Source organism: Oryza sativa, chromosome 11 (assembly GCF_034140825.1).
Source record: "Oryza sativa Japonica Group chromosome 11, ASM3414082v1".
Lineage (NCBI taxonomy): Eukaryota > Viridiplantae > Streptophyta > Magnoliopsida > Poales > Poaceae > Oryza > Oryza sativa.
In genome coordinates this window covers 21,591,542-21,606,165 of record NC_089045.1, presented here as the reverse complement: position 1 = coordinate 21,606,165, position 14,624 = coordinate 21,591,542, and the positions used below count along the sequence as shown (strand labels likewise).

General features: G+C 49.1%; 3 protein-coding genes across 4 annotated transcripts; all 3 read right to left on the bottom strand.

Annotated features, from left to right (window-relative positions):
- Positions 1-54: 54 nt before the first annotated feature.
- On the bottom strand, positions 55-2,184 carry LOC4350661 (uncharacterized). The gene has a single exon (XM_015761099.3). The coding sequence runs from the start codon at positions 1,665-1,667 to the stop codon at positions 180-182; it is 1,488 nt and encodes a 495-aa protein (XP_015616585.1). The 5' UTR covers positions 1,668-2,184; the 3' UTR covers positions 55-179.
- Positions 2,185-3,019: 835 nt separating this feature from the next.
- On the bottom strand, positions 3,020-9,485 carry LOC4350660 (citrate synthase 4, mitochondrial). Of its 2 annotated transcripts, none has more exons than XM_015762564.3 (20): positions 9,261-9,485; positions 9,073-9,143; positions 8,915-8,977; positions 8,696-8,737; positions 8,069-8,134; positions 7,901-7,966; positions 7,304-7,417; positions 7,039-7,102; positions 6,213-6,295; positions 5,942-5,991; positions 5,773-5,850; positions 5,546-5,674; positions 5,408-5,450; positions 4,621-4,707; positions 4,376-4,477; positions 4,031-4,138; positions 3,894-3,944; positions 3,735-3,808; positions 3,564-3,615; positions 3,020-3,478 (listed from the first exon to the last, which is right to left on the bottom strand). In XM_015762564.3, exons 2-20 carry the CDS (start codon positions 9,121-9,123, stop codon positions 3,383-3,385), a joined length of 1,419 nt encoding a protein of 472 aa, XP_015618050.1. In that variant the 5' UTR covers positions 9,124-9,143; positions 9,261-9,485; the 3' UTR covers positions 3,020-3,382. The 2 variants fall into 2 exon arrangements, with proteins under 2 accessions (XP_015618050.1, XP_066161643.1); XM_066305546.1 differs by having other exon boundaries at positions 9,073-9,129.
- Positions 9,486-12,623: 3,138 nt separating this feature from the next.
- On the bottom strand, positions 12,624-14,378 carry LOC112936997 (uncharacterized). The gene has a single exon (XM_026021686.2). The coding sequence runs from the start codon at positions 14,376-14,378 to the stop codon at positions 12,624-12,626; it is 1,755 nt and encodes a 584-aa protein (XP_025877471.2).
- Positions 14,379-14,624: the final 246 nt, after the last annotated feature.

Genomic DNA, 14,624 nt, shown 5'->3' with positions numbered 1-14,624 from the left:
TAATTTGATCGACCCCAATAGCTCAGGGGTAATTTATAATTTTTCTTAGATAAATTAGAAAGAAATAATGGTTTATTGAATTGCAATCCAAATCTACAATTTCAAGAACATTCGACAATCCAAATTAACAATAGTTTATCGAATTGCAATCCACATCTTGCTAACACCACAATCCAATTTCACCGTCTCTCAAGGGGTAATAATCTAAAGCGTGGCGTACTCGCGTCGATACCCTGCGAACTCTCGTGATTCGCCCTCTTTTTCGCTGACGATGAATCGGAGATCCATCCCTCAACCATGTGGTTGATGTGATCGTGCATCCTCTGATTTCCACCGTCGATGCGCATCTCTTCGAGGTGAATCGCGTTCTCGGCGAAGAACTTGATCAGCTTGACGCCAATGCAGTTGGGTCGATCCATCCGAAACTGGATTACGAATCTTCTCAGCGAGTTCTTCAAGCAGGCGAAGGATCGGCCACTCAATCCTACGATGCTCAGGTGTTCGTCCATGGAGTTCACCGGCGTCGGCGGCGGCGGCGGCGGCGGAGGATTGGGTTTGCGTCGGCGGCGGCGAGCGAAGCGATCGAGAGACTCGGCGAGGTCGGCTTGCTGTCTCGCTCGCAGGAGATCGCGGCCGTACCTGCCGTTCATGGCGGAGTCGCGCTCGCGCGGCGGCGCCGTGGCGAGGTGGAGCGCGAGGTGGCGCGCGGCGGGGCAGCACCGGAGCAGGTTGCCGATGGCCACCGCGGCGGCCGTCTCGCTCGCGGATTCGTGGTGCCCTTCCAGCTCGAGGTGCTCGACGTTGGGGAACGCGACGAGGAGCTCGGCGCGCGTCGCCCTGCCGGCGACGGCGACGTGCTTGAGGTCGCTCACCTTGAGCTTGAGGGACCTGATGCCGCGGAAGCTGCGGACGAAGCGCCAGAAGAGGTCGCGGCTCGTGGAGGCGGAGGCGTACATGTCGTGGAAGAAGTGGAGGTCGGCACGCGCCATGTCCGGCGGCGAGGCGAGGGAGAAGCGCCGCGCGTAGCCCGCGTACCTGAACGATCGGAGCCCCGGCGCGTCGATCTCGACGGAGCTGGTCCCCAGTGGGCGGCCGCTTCTCCGGTAGCGGTAGGGCTCCGCGTCCGTCCTGCACCTCGCCAGCACGAGCGCGGTGGTGGCCGCCGGGAGGCGGAGGCGGTAGCAGCCGTGCTCCATCCCGTCGAAGGAGACGGAGTCGAGGTGCACGGTGGCGAGCGCCGGCGCGGCGTCGATGACGCGCTGCAGGTCGTTCACGTTCACGGCGCAGGCCTGCAGCCGCAGCGTCGTCAGCCGCGGGGTTTCCACGGCGGGCGGCATGCGCAGGCCGCTGCACCGGGAGAGGTCCAGCACGCGGAGGGTCTCCGACGGGACGTAGCGGAGGTCCAGGTGGAACACCCCGACGAGACGCCCGACCTCGCCGTCGTCGTCGTCGTCGTCGACGGCCGGCGCGCTGGCGCTGATGCGGAGCTCCTCCACGCGGCGCGCCGCCGGGTGGGAGACCACGTCGCGGACCACGTCTCCCCTCTTCACCCATCTGTCCGCCTCTCGCTCGACGTCGTCGCTGAGCCGCAGCCACACGTCCGTGTCGGGCGCCGCGTCCGCACCAAGCGGCCTCTCCGTGTGCACGAACCTGTCGATCACATCCATGGTCGCCGCCCGAAGGTCCAAGGTGAGCCTCGTGACGTGGCGGCCTCGGCCTCCGGCTGCGGCGGCGGCGGCGGAGAGCGCCGCCTGCGCGGAGCGGACGAAGGCGTCATGGCAGGAGGAGACGGCGTCGTGGCTGACGCGGTGGCCGTGGCGGCGCCCGTCGTCGGGCTCGGGGAGGCGCACGGCGAGGTTGACGGCGCCGGTGGAGCGCCAGAGCGAGCGCCACCGCGCTGAGAGCAGGGCGGTGGACGCGGCCTCGTTGGCCGGCGCGAAGCGGAGGATGCGCTGGATGAGGTCGTCGGGGAGCGCCGATATGCGGTCGACGCCGCCGTGATCCGATCTCGCGAAGGCGAAGGCGGTGGAAATTTATCCGTGGCGCAACGCGAGGGATATGCATTGCAGGTGGTGCGAGTCAAAGTCGGTGTTGATGGCGAAACAAACTAGGCTGTGATGGGCCGAAAGCCCGGTTCGTCTGCAGGGCCACAACAATACGAGAATCCTCTCGTAGGAATCCGTGTTAAAGGTTTGACTATCCATCTTATTTGAAAAATTTATAAAAATATTAAAAAAAGTTAGTCACACATAAAGTACTATTTATGTTTTATCATCTACTAACAACAAAAATGTTAATCATAGAAAAATTTCAAATAAGACGAGCGGTCAAACGTTGGACGTGAATAGTGTAAAACTGTACTTATTTTGGGACGGGGGGAGTATCAATTTAAATAATTTTTCTCCTAAACTACTTATCCGATTTACGATCCGATCAGATAATTTTTTCTCCTAAACTACTTATCCGATTTACGATCCGATCGTACTTGCTCCTACTCTCTCTTCTCTCATGCATGGATTTAATAACCTTTAAAATAATTTTTCTCCTAAACTATTTATCTAATCGTACGTTGTATTCGTTATAATTAAATCTTCACAACAAAATATCGCATGATTATGTTCTGATGAAAAGAAATATATATTTTAGCCCGTTAATACTCAATGTATCATACGTGATAGCAACATGTTTCAATGTGCCTTCACTATGTTTCATAAATTTAAAGGTCATTGGTGAGTGATTAATAAATTATTAACCATTGCAAACTTGAAAAATATATTTATTTTCTTTTCTAAAAAAACTTCTACATATAAATTTTTTGTGCGAAATATTACGCCTAGTAGATTGAGAAAACTACGGAAAATATAGAAGCTGATTCAAACTCACTCAGCCAAAGATGGGTAAATTATTGCACTTAGTAAACTTAGTTTGACACAAAGCAAATCATAAGCCAACTAGGCACCACTAGGACATCACAATGCTGATAGCTGGACATGAACCAGTGGGTAGGGCGCAGGCGAAAGAAAATGAATCGTACTTGTAAATTTAACAACAGAAAGGAAATGAAGAAATGTGCCATAATCCACAACTGGTATGTTAACTCGAGCTAACTTAGAAGGCTCGAAAAAGTTATTCATCAAAGGATAAAGCTCTAAGCAACTTAAACTAATCACATTGTTGCCCAATGGCAGATTAACTATATGAGCATCCTAACAGCGATGGCTACAAAAATGTACCAGCCGATCGAGAGCATCTTCCTCTAGTTATTGGCCTGGGAAAAAAATATTAAAATGTGGCTGAACGTTTCGAGTTTATCCTCAGTTATTAACATCCAAGATGATAATTGTTAGAAGAATTAACAGCAGCGGTGTAGGCGTGTGTAGCTTCAAGCAGCAGCCTTCTTGCAGTGGTTTTCCAGCCACTCCATGGTGACACTCTTCGGTCTTTCGAGCGGCAGACCAAGAGCACGGTCCCAAATGAGCTGTCATACATAATGTATCACAAGTCAGAATTGGTTGATACAAGATCTGAAGAAAGAGGTAGACAGTTGAAGGGAAGAAATATACCTGGGATCCTATGCCTATGCTCCTCGAAACTCCGAAAAGGACGGTGTAATACCTGCGTAATTAGATGGCCGCTTTTATTAAGTACTCGTTCTGAAGTACATTTACTATTCCATCATGGGTTCAAGATTAAATTTGGTTACTAAATTATTTAACCAGGACAGGTAAACATACCGAGCTTCAGATAATCCAAAGTGGTTCAGCAGAACTCCACTGTGAGCATCAACATTAGGCCATGGGTTTTTGACCTGGAAATATGGACAATGTTGTCACTTTTTAGCCAATAAGATGGACATAAAACGGTAGCAATCATGATCAATCTAGTGGCATTACCTTGCCAAGCTCAGTGAGGATTGGAGGCACAACTTCATACAACTTGGAGACCTGACAGGATATAGATCGATAAGAATCCCAATGAGATAGTTGGACTGCAAGAGAGCCATGCAGTTGGACAGACATTTTAGACTAACCAGTTGGAAAAGTGGATCCTCAGGCAAGTACTTCAAAGCAAACTCCCTCTGACATGTATATCGTGGATCGGTCTTACGTAGAACTCCATGACCGAAGCCAGGAACAACCTACAAATGAATGCGCTGTGACCTTAGTAATTCTAAATTCTCAATTCATGTTCAACAAAAAATAAGGTAAAACTGTATGCAGATCATTAGAGATCCAATATAACACAAAATGCTTAGCAATTAACTCTTAGAAAGCTGAGTTTTCATTTCAAACTTCCCGAGAAAATAAATTTGCAGTTAAAACACGATCATATATGCACTTCCTCATCAAATAGATATAACAGTGAGATAAGCTACCTTTCCACTTTTTAGTGTCTTCCACACATACTCTTTGAGTTGATCAGTTGTAACATCACTACCTGTCTCACCTATTACAGATTTGATCCACAACAGCACTTCCTGCATTACATGTTGACTATGGTCAGTTCACACAAACTAAAAATCGATTTAAAAATGATCTGCAGCATATGTTGAATAGCGCAATGAGTCCTTTTTAGCAGGATGCGGCAAACAAGATCCAGTGCAACAAACTGAGCATATACCTGATTAGCCAGGCCGTGCAATGGTCCAGCTAAACCATTCAGTGCAGCTGCAAAAGAAAGATAAGGATCTGACAGAGCACTTCCAACCTGTAATTGAATATCACAAGTATGGGATGAAGAGGTTAGTGCCCAGAGATGAGTCATGAGAGATAGGCAATGGCCAACAAAAGTAAAAAAAAAGTATATCATAAGTTATAAACATACGGACTTGAAAGCTAAGAGATTGCAAGGTTTTCTGTGGCAAATTATGATGCTACCTTATACTATCACCACAACCACTTCTACCTTGGATATAGAAATTCAGCTCTCAGGATCACCCCAAACAACCAGGATTTTTCTAGCCATACAATAGCTCGTCCAGCAGAAATAGATCGATAGTCTCAATTTCATAGTTTTGATGCTATTAGACAATAAAATGTACTCACTACGCATTTCTAAGGACTAAAGACTCCATGGGCAGTCAATGGGTCTAGGTCCTTCAGGATAACAGTTCAACTAATGAAAATCTCAGCTGTTAGTTATGTTCCTAGTTATTTCTTAAAGATATCATCCCTAATTGCTAGTTTGGTTTATTATTACCGCTTTGTTTTATCAGCGCATACTAATCGCAGTGAAGCAAATCAAAGGCTTGAAGTGGAATCCAATGCAATAATGCATGCCAAAACTGCAATACATAAAAAGGCACAAGGATGATGCAGCAGCCAGCAGTGATCCGGTGGCAGGTTAAAACAATGTTAGCAACACTAACAAGAAAAATCAACATTGAAAACAAAGAAACAATAATTACCAGATGTCCAGTATGAGCACTGACATTTCCACCTTCATGATCACTGGAAGAACCCAGGTGAAGGTATGAGGGAAAATAAATCAAACCAAGTCTTTAAGAAACAAATATATAAGTCAAAACAAGGATGGAATACATTACGTGTGGATTGTCACATATAGTCGCATCAACTCGAGCATTTTGGGATCATCAAACCCAAGCATGTGTGAAAAGTTTGCTGCATAGTCCAGTGCATTATCAGCTGCTATAGTTTTCCCATCCTTGAAGATCCTTCAGTGAACCAGAAAATAGGGTTACTATTGCAGTTACAAAATTTACAGGATTGCCTGGAAAGTAAAGATGTTGGATGCATTGGTAAAAAAAGCTACCTCCGGTAAACATACGAAGCCACTGGTGGAAGGCGAGCTATCAAATTTAAGCAATCTTCATAGGTAGGCTCCCAGAACCTATTAAAATAGCAACAGAGCAGTCAATAACATGGACAAATCTATTGAACAATTAATGCAACTCTTGAGGCAGTATAAATCCCAAGCATACTTTGATTTTGGCATTCCTTTGTCGTAAGCTTTTTGAAACTCACTCTCAACCTGAAAATAAGAGTTAAAATAGAAGAGCTAAATAAGAATTACAAAAGGCAGAGAAATACAAGGCTTTTATTAACGATTTTTTAAATGGTTTTGGTTAATTTATTTTGGCATACATCACCTGAGAATTAAATATGCTTTCAAATAAATGGCAACAGAGTATGTTTTTATTTCAGGGGAGTGATATGCTACAAATTAAAAACAAGAAAAGAAGAAGTGTTTACTTGAAGTGCCATCACCCCTGTGGTAAACTGTGTCATTGGATGAGCAGTTACAGGGAGAGCATCAATTGCCTTATACACATGGCCTGCATCCATATCATATGTCAATCAAATGGGAGCCCAGTAGCCAAGTGGTGAACATACTATCAGTTTATAGAAGTCCAAATTTATATGCAGTACTCCCTACCACTAAAGATTAAATGCACAATAAACTCAAAATCAACTTATGAAAAATGAATACATAAATAAGCTATATCATTATGACAATATCAAAGGAATGGTGTTTATAGATGTCCAAATTTATATGCAGTACTCCCTACCACTAAGGATTGAATGCACAATGAACTCAAATCAACTTATCAAAGATGAATACATAAATAAGCTATATCATTATGACAATATCAAAGGAAAGGTTAAAAAAATTCAAGTTACTCTATCTATCAGCAGAGGGCATGAAGAGTCAAAATAGAGAAAATAAATGGAACTGGCCCAAAAATACTTTCTACAGTTGCCTTTAAAATTTTAACTACACGTAAGAAGTTCTTAAGTTAACAACAATAATCTTAAGGAAATTGAAAAGGTTAACCTTAAAGCTAACAGATTACTATAAGAAATTCAGAATGAAGTAGCTTCAATTGTTTTCAAACTAATTTATAAGAAACTTGGTGTGTTTATGTGTACTTTCAGAATAAAACTTCATAGGAACAAAACCTCCATAATCTCTGTATTTATCTGTCTATATTTGAACTTTTAAGAAACAGAAAATATGATAATGATGTGAAACTCATCTAAGCAATAATGTAATAAACCAACAGAGACAATAGCAGACCTGGAACACTCGAACGGGTAACCAATTCCTTTGATAGAGCATCGACTTGCTCTTTGGTTGGCACCTGAAACAAACAAATACGCATCAGTCCACACTAATAGCTAAATGCTGACAAAAATAAGAATAGGAAAATCGAGATTACAAGTATAACAGGTAAACAAAGAAGCTCCTACTGAATCAACAAGCCCTGTTTCTGGAAGGAACTTTATTGGCAGATCATCAAACTATTTCAACAAGGATTCTATAAGAAAGGCAAAAGCCAAACCTTTCCAGTCAAAAGAAGCCAAAGGAGACCCTCCGGCAAAGGTTCTCCACCTTTAATTGCTGTTGGCAGCACTTTCTGGCACTCTGGAATCGAGAGACCCCTGAAACGAATACCCTGGATAGAAAAGAGAGAGATTTACATCCAACAGCAAAACATGGAGTGATACACGTTTAAATTTCACAAATTCCAACTAAGTTACAACTCTAACTCAAAATATGAAGCAAAACCGCCACCTCTAAACGATAAATCATAAAAGCATCACACTCTTTCAATGAAGCACATTACTATATAGTGACTTCAGAAATGAGAAATCTAGACTATTTTGTCCGTGTACCTCCTTTAAATCAATGTGCTAAAGTTGATTGTGGAACTTGATTCACATTGACAAATATGAATAATAATTACATCGTTGTTACTGTGAATTGAACAGATCATGCTCAACTGTTAGTACAGAAACTTGTTTGGAGATCATGAAAATATGGTGATTCATTTGTTTAATTTTTCATCTATTGCACATTACAAGATATATATAGACAAAATAAGCACTTCTGCTTTTATATTATGGTATCATAGAACCATACATAGTTACAAGTATACCTCCTCCGGGTCAAGCAATGATGTTTCCCAAAGCATTCCAATCATTCCTCTCATCCCGCCAAGGACCTGGAGAAACACAATTCAAGACTTTAGCCCAATCAATTAAGGACACCCTTAAAAAGCAATAGCAATAGATTTATCCATAAATAATCGATAGCAGAATCATACCATATCAACAGTTATGTTTCCAAGCTGGACCTTCCCATGTTCTGATTTAAGTTTCTTTAAGCGATCCTGTACCAGAATGGTAAAGTGAGTTGTGCTTTTCTATCCTGATCTTTGACAGGAAATCAGCTCATATATAGAGTTTAGGTAAAAGTGAACTGGTGAGCTAGCTGCAAGTAGGTCCTTCTCTGATACAGATTCTGAATGTTGTTATTAGTGCTTGATGCAAAACTAAACTTGTGAAGAAAACAATAACCTGATAGGTCAATCTTGTAGTGCATTTTCAATAGCCCAGAGAACCAAGCTAGTGATGGGGGATTTCTTAAGGTGCTGAAACAATGCGTTCAATACAGTGTTCATCTAACATTTGCTTCTATGCCCCAGCACAGCTTTTACACAAGAGAGAGAGAGAGAGAGAGAGAGAGAAGAAGAAGAAGAAGAAGAGAGGTAATCCGCAACATTTGGATGTTGGATGTAAGCATGCCCTCACACAGTAACAGCAACTTGCATGAAGCAAGAAGATGGCAACATTATAGGCTAAAGCAAAAAAAGTAAAGATAAGGAATTGGATGCCAGAAACATTTCAACTTTGTCGAATTATTAGATGTGCTAGCGAGTAACAAAACATACCTGTTGCTCGGGAATCAATTCCTGCAGCTGGGACTTAAGATCCTGAAAGCATAATATTTAGGAACACAAATCAAACATCTTTTTCAGAGCACATTTCCAACTTAATTTCAATCGTAGCCAGCCACAGAAGGTAGAGAGGGTAACTATCAATTTCAACCATGCAAATATTTATAGCACGAACAAACAAACAAAGAAACAAACAAACTATTATTGTCTTACAAGATCAGATGGACTCTGCATCTGCAGCCATCTCACACCACCAAGCGTGGTGGCCTCCTGTGCCTGGCAGCAACACGAGCAAACGGAATTTCAGCGCCACACCACAAATGCACAAAAAAATTGACATGGACGATCGATGATGGATCACCACTACTCACCATGCGGGATCGAATCCTCGAAACCGCGGTCAGGCCCCGGAAGAACGCCATCGCCGCCTGCAGGGGTGGACCTAACAGTTGAATTGAACCAACCCCCAGATATTATACTCCCCAGATTGAACCTAGCTTCCATTCCAGATCGAGTGGAGGATAAGACAAGGTTAAGGCGAGTTCGAGGGCGCGCTCACCGGAGGCGGAAGGGAAGCAGCAGGACGACGGCACCCGCCGCCGCTCCTAGCGAGGAGGAGAGACCTCCTCCGGGATCCGAGGCCGGGAGGGAAGACGGACGGGGAGATTGCCTCGCTTGGGCACCGCCGCGATGCGATGCGATGCGATGCTCGCCGTCGCCAGCGATGGAGATCGGGTCGACGGCGGCGGCAAGGAGAGGGATGGATGGGGTTGGGTTTCCCTTCGCCGTCGTCGAGTCACGGGGGAGGGAGAAGACCCATCGACTAACAAGGCCGGCCCATTAAGCAGGAAGCCCAGCCCATTAAGGAGAGGAAATGGCTATACATACGACCCAACTGTCGACTCACGTGGTGTTTGGATCCAGGGACTTAACTTTAGTCCCTGTATTTAGATACTAATTTAGAGTATTAAATATAACTACTTACAAAACTAATTACATAAATGAAAGTTAATTCGCGAGACAATTTTTTTAAGCCTAATTAATCCATAATTAGAGAATGTTTACTGTAACATCACACAGGCTAATCATGGATTAATTAGGCTCAATAGATTCGTCTCGCGAATTAGTCCAAGATTATGGATGGGTTTTATTAATAGTCTACGTTTAATATTTATAATTAATTTCCAAACATCCGATGTGATAGGGACTTAAAAGTTTTAGTCCCATCTAAACAGGGTCTGAATAACGGTTGTAAATGGCTACTCCCTCCGTCCCATAAAAAACCAACCTACCGGATGTGACACATCATAATACTATGAATCTGGACATATTCGTAGTACCATAATATGTCACATCCGGTATTAGATTCGTTTTTTATGAAACGGAGGGAGTATTTTGCATATTAACATGTTTTTTTTTAATCTATGGTTGCATATCTCTAGTCGTGTAAGTCGTATGTATTGCAACACTCTTAAGGAGAGGACGAATGTTGTTTAGTAGCATGGGCTATCCGTATCACGAGGCAGCGGAGCACACGCTTTGCAGGGCGTCGTGGATCGGTGGACGTTCTACCGCCCGCGAAGTTTAAAAAGAAAGATTGATTTTTTTTTCTTTCAGAAAAAAATACTTGCATGCGTTATATGGGGAAGAAAAGAGAAGGAAATTGAGAAGAGAAACAGAGAGTGTAGTCGCCTAGTCGGCAAATGGTAGTAAGTGGCGATCATAATGCATATTGCTCAGCTTAGGGCATCCACAATGTGAGCCACTCCTAGAGTGTCCTCACTAACTGAGGACACTCGTAGGGGGAACTTGTCTCGCAATGGAGGGTATCCCTGGATGGGCTTCTCAAAATCTGAAACAACCCGATAAGGGTACTACATCTCACAATGGGTGTCCTGGCTCAAGGTAGCCCAGTACAAAAATTCCACCCATACCCCTCATCAGACCACTAGCCCAGCAACCTCTTCCTTTTCTCTTTCTCGCATTTTCTCTTCTCCTCCGCCCACTGTCTCCTTCTCTTCCGATCTCTCCCCCTCTCTCTCAGTCGAATGAGGCGCGGTGGCGAACGGCAAGCGCCGCGTGAGGTGGACGATGGCGACGGGCGCGCGGCGTGGCCGACGGCGACGACGTGCGCGGTGGCCGACGACGACGAGCGCGCGGGCTGGCCGATGACATCAATTGCCAGATCCCCTTCCCTCCGCCGCGGGGTCGTCGCCGTCGCCGTCGAGGGTCGTCGCCGTCGGAGTGGCGGCGGAGTGGGGCTTGCCGGATCTGGCCTCGAGCAGCGACGGCGGCGGCTTGCCGGCGAGGTCAGCGCCCGGTCGCCCTCCTCCCGCTCCCCTCTCTCCCTCCAGCCGTCGCCGTCGCCGTCGCCGACCCCGGACTCCGCCACCCCGTGCTGCCTCACGGGTCGCCTCGCTGACAACTCCACCCTCAACTCCGACACCCCCGGCACCCCCGCCCAGCGCCGCCTCACGGGTCGCCTCGCCGACAACTGGCTCGCCCTCCTCTTCAAGGCTGCCGAGCTTCTCCTCGCCGTCGCGATGGCGTCTGGTGGAGCGGATCGACGAGCAGGCGGCGCTGTGGGAGAGAGGCGAGGGTAGGAGGGGGATTTGGGGGGAGCGGCGAGGAGACGGGAGCCTGCAGTGGGTCTCCTCCCAGGGGCGAGGGTCGTGTCTCTGCGAAAAGCAGTTGCTCCTTGCAAAGAGCCGTGTCCCCCTGCTTGGCGCCGCGTTCCTAGCTGGGGAGACGACTCACGCTGAAAAGGGGACGGGAGGGAAACGGCCGTTTGCGAGGGCACGAGTCGACGGCACCCATTGTGGATGGCCTTATTAGTAGTAGTGTCGGTCCTATCATTGTGTAGCAGTAACTCTTTGGCCACTGTAACAGGTGTAAGGCTGTATTTTTTTTTGGAGGGGTTGGAAAGCCCCTCCCCTTCGCATACAAAATGGGACAATAGATTAACGTATGGTTAATTAAGTATTAGTTTAAAAAACTTAATAAGATTAATATGATTTTTACAGCAACTTTTTTATAGAATTTTTTTTATAAAAATATACCGTTTAGTAGTTTGGGAAGCGTCCGCGTGATAAACAACAGAGTGAGGTTAAGAAGCAAACATGACCTAAGTGTGCCCTATTTTTACAATGGATTGGAAAAGGAGAATCTGGTTCCCTACGTTATCCATATCTTTTTATATTATTTTTCGTCCTTTTAATCCGTCAAGTCTATAGATGGCCATGTGGGCCGCCCGGCACGGCACGGCCCAGGCCCGGCCGTGCCTGGGCCGAGGCTTGTCGGGCCGGCACGGCCCGACCGACGCACCGGGCCGTGCCGTGCCAGCCCACGTGCCGCACTCATAGCCCAGGCACGGCCCAACACGCCTCGGGCCGTGCCGGGCCGGCCCGAAGGCACGATGGGCCATCGTGCTTTTCCTCAGAATAAGTCTAAATTTTCTCCCTCCTATTGGGCTGTGACATTGTATAGCTAAAAAAAGTCTATTTTACCTCCCTCTTCTTTGTGCTGTGGTATATTAATAGCTAAAATAAGTCTATTTAAGGTCCCTATTCTTTAGACATTGACATTTATATGTCTATTTTTAGTCCCTATACTTTGTGTACCGGGTCTGGCCTGCCAGCCCATCGTGCCGGGCCGGCCCGACCGTGCCGGGCCAGCCCAGCGTGCTGGTGGGGAGGCCCAGGCACGGCCCGACGGTCGGGCCGGGCCGGCATGGGCCCGACCCAAGTCGGGCCGTGCCGTGCTTGGGCCGGGCCAAAAAGGCGTGCCGTGGGCCGGGCCTTCGGGCCTCGGGCCTTATGGCCAACTATAGTCGAGTCTAAGCTAAAAATAAATTCACATCTTACTAATCTTCTCAACACCTTAATTAAGTTTCAACCAAAACCGTAAACCATCTCCTTTAATTTCATCGCCTCTGAAGCGGTGACACTCTAAAACGCGGCATGCTGCTTTCCAAAACATCAGGTTGTGAAGAACTTCCCGTGCCATTCTCGCTCTTTGCTGATGAACAGCGACGACCAGCGATCCATCTCTGAACCATGTGGTTGATGTGATCGTGCATCCTCTGATTTCCACCGTCGATGCACATCTCCTCGAGGCAAATGGCGTTCTCCGCGAAGAACTTGATCAGCCGGACTCCGATGCAGTCGTTGTGTTCGTCCAGATGAAACTGGATTCCAACTCTTCTCAGCGAGCTCCGCAAGCAATGGAAGATTCGGCCGCTCAATCCATGGATGTCACCACTGACATCGTCCAAGTCCTTCTTCGTCGAGCTGCCTCGCCGGCGGCGGCGAGCGAAGCGGCGCGCGGACTCGTCGAGGTCCGCCCGCCGCCGCTCCCGCAGGAGGTCGTGGGCGTAGACGCCGTTCTTGGTGGAGCCGTGCGGCACCATGCGGGTGAGGCGGATCGCGAGGTCGCGGAGGTTGGGGCAGCAGCGGAGCAGGTTGGCGATGGCCACCGTGGTGGACGTCGTCGTCGTCCGGCCGCCGCTCGCCGCCGCGTCGGCGTGGCGCGCGGTCAGGTCGAGGCGCTCGACGCCGTGGAGCGGGAGGAGGAGCGCGCGGCGCGCCGCCGCGCGCCCCGCGACGGCGATGTGCTTGAGGTGGCTCACCTTCAGCTTCAGGGACTTGGCGCCGCGGAAGTTGTGGAGGAAAAGCCAGAAGTTGGCGCGGACCGTGTCGGCGGCGTCGGCGTCCTTGTGGTGGAAGTGGTCGAGGAAGTGGAGCTCCGCGCGCGCCACCACCGTGTCATCCGGCGGCGGCGCCGCCGCCGGCGAGACGAGGGAGAACCGCCGCGCGAAGCCCGTGTACTTGAACGATCGAAGCCTCGGCGCGTCGATCTCGGTGGCGCCGTAGCAGCCGCCGCACGCGTAGCAGTCCGCGCCGCAGTTGATCATCGCGAGCGCGGTGGTGGCCGCCGGGAAGCGGAGGCGGACGCAGCCTTCTTCTGCCGTCCCCGCGAGGAAGACCGACTCGAGGTGCACGGTGGCGAGCTCCGGCGCGGCGTCGATGATCCCCTGTAGGTCACTGATCTGCAAATTGCATAGCCGCAGCCGCAGCGTCGTGAGCCGCGGGAGCGCCACGACGCCGGCGGCGGCGGCGGCGGCGGAGAGGCCGCCGCACCCGGCGAGATCAAGCACGCGGAGCGTCTCCGACGGCTGCGCGTCGAGGCACAAGCGGAACTCCCCTTCGCTGCTGCTCGTGACCTCCCCGTCGAACGACGGCCAGTACGCTTCGACGACGGCGGCGGCGACGCGGAGCTCCTCGACGCGGCGCGCCGCCGGGTGGGACACCACGCCGGCGACCACGTCGTGCTTCCTCTCCCAGTCCTCCGGGTCGCGGTGCAGGAACGCGTCGGCCGTCAGCTGCATGCAGATGCGCATGCGCTCCGTCTCCACGTGCATGGTGAGCCGCCTGACGTGGCCGGCGGCGGCGGCGAGCGCGGCGTGGGCGGAGCGGACGAACGCGTCGCGGGCGGAGAAGAATTCCCGCTCCTGGTCGCGGCGAACGTGGACGGCGAGGTTGACGGCGCCGGTGGAGCGCCACCGCGACGAGAGGAGGCTGGTGGACGCGGCCTCCTTCGCCGGGACGAAGTGCAGGACGCGCTGGAGAAGGTCGTCGGGGAGGTCGGAGATACGGTCGACGGCGGCGCCGGCGGCCATCGTCGGCGTCGGCGGCGGCGATGGCATCGACCGATCCTATCAGCAAGAACCAAGAAGGCGATCGATATTTCAGATGTTGTGATGCGACTTAGTACGGATAGGATGCGGCGAGACGGAGCGAACGGGCTGGACCGAGTGCTGAAGCCCTACGGGCCGGGTTAGCTGGGCCTCAAACTTCGGGCCTGTTTGGTACAGCTTTAACTCCTAAATATAACTCCAGGAGTTGAGTTTGGAGTAGTACATTTT

Bases quoted from the DNA above. Each gene is read 5' to 3' on its own strand.
- LOC4350661 (XM_015761099.3), bottom strand. From the start codon at position 1,667: ATGGATGTGATCGACAGGTTCGTGCACACGGAGAGGCCGCTTGGTGCG.
- LOC4350660 (XM_015762564.3), bottom strand. From the start codon at position 9,123: ATGGCGTTCTTCCGGGGCCTGACCGCGGTTTCGAGGATTCGATCCCGC. The intron at 5,992-6,212 runs GTAAACACTTCT...TCTTATTTTCAG, and splicing joins CAGGGGTGATGGCACTTCAA to GTTGAGAGTGAGTTTCAAAA. The intron at 3,616-3,734 runs GTATGTTTACCT...CTAATTACGCAG, and splicing joins TTTGGATTATCTGAAGCTCG to GTATTACACCGTCCTTTTCG.
- LOC112936997 (XM_026021686.2), bottom strand. From the start codon at position 14,378: ATGGCCGCCGGCGCCGCCGTCGACCGTATCTCCGACCTCCCCGACGAC.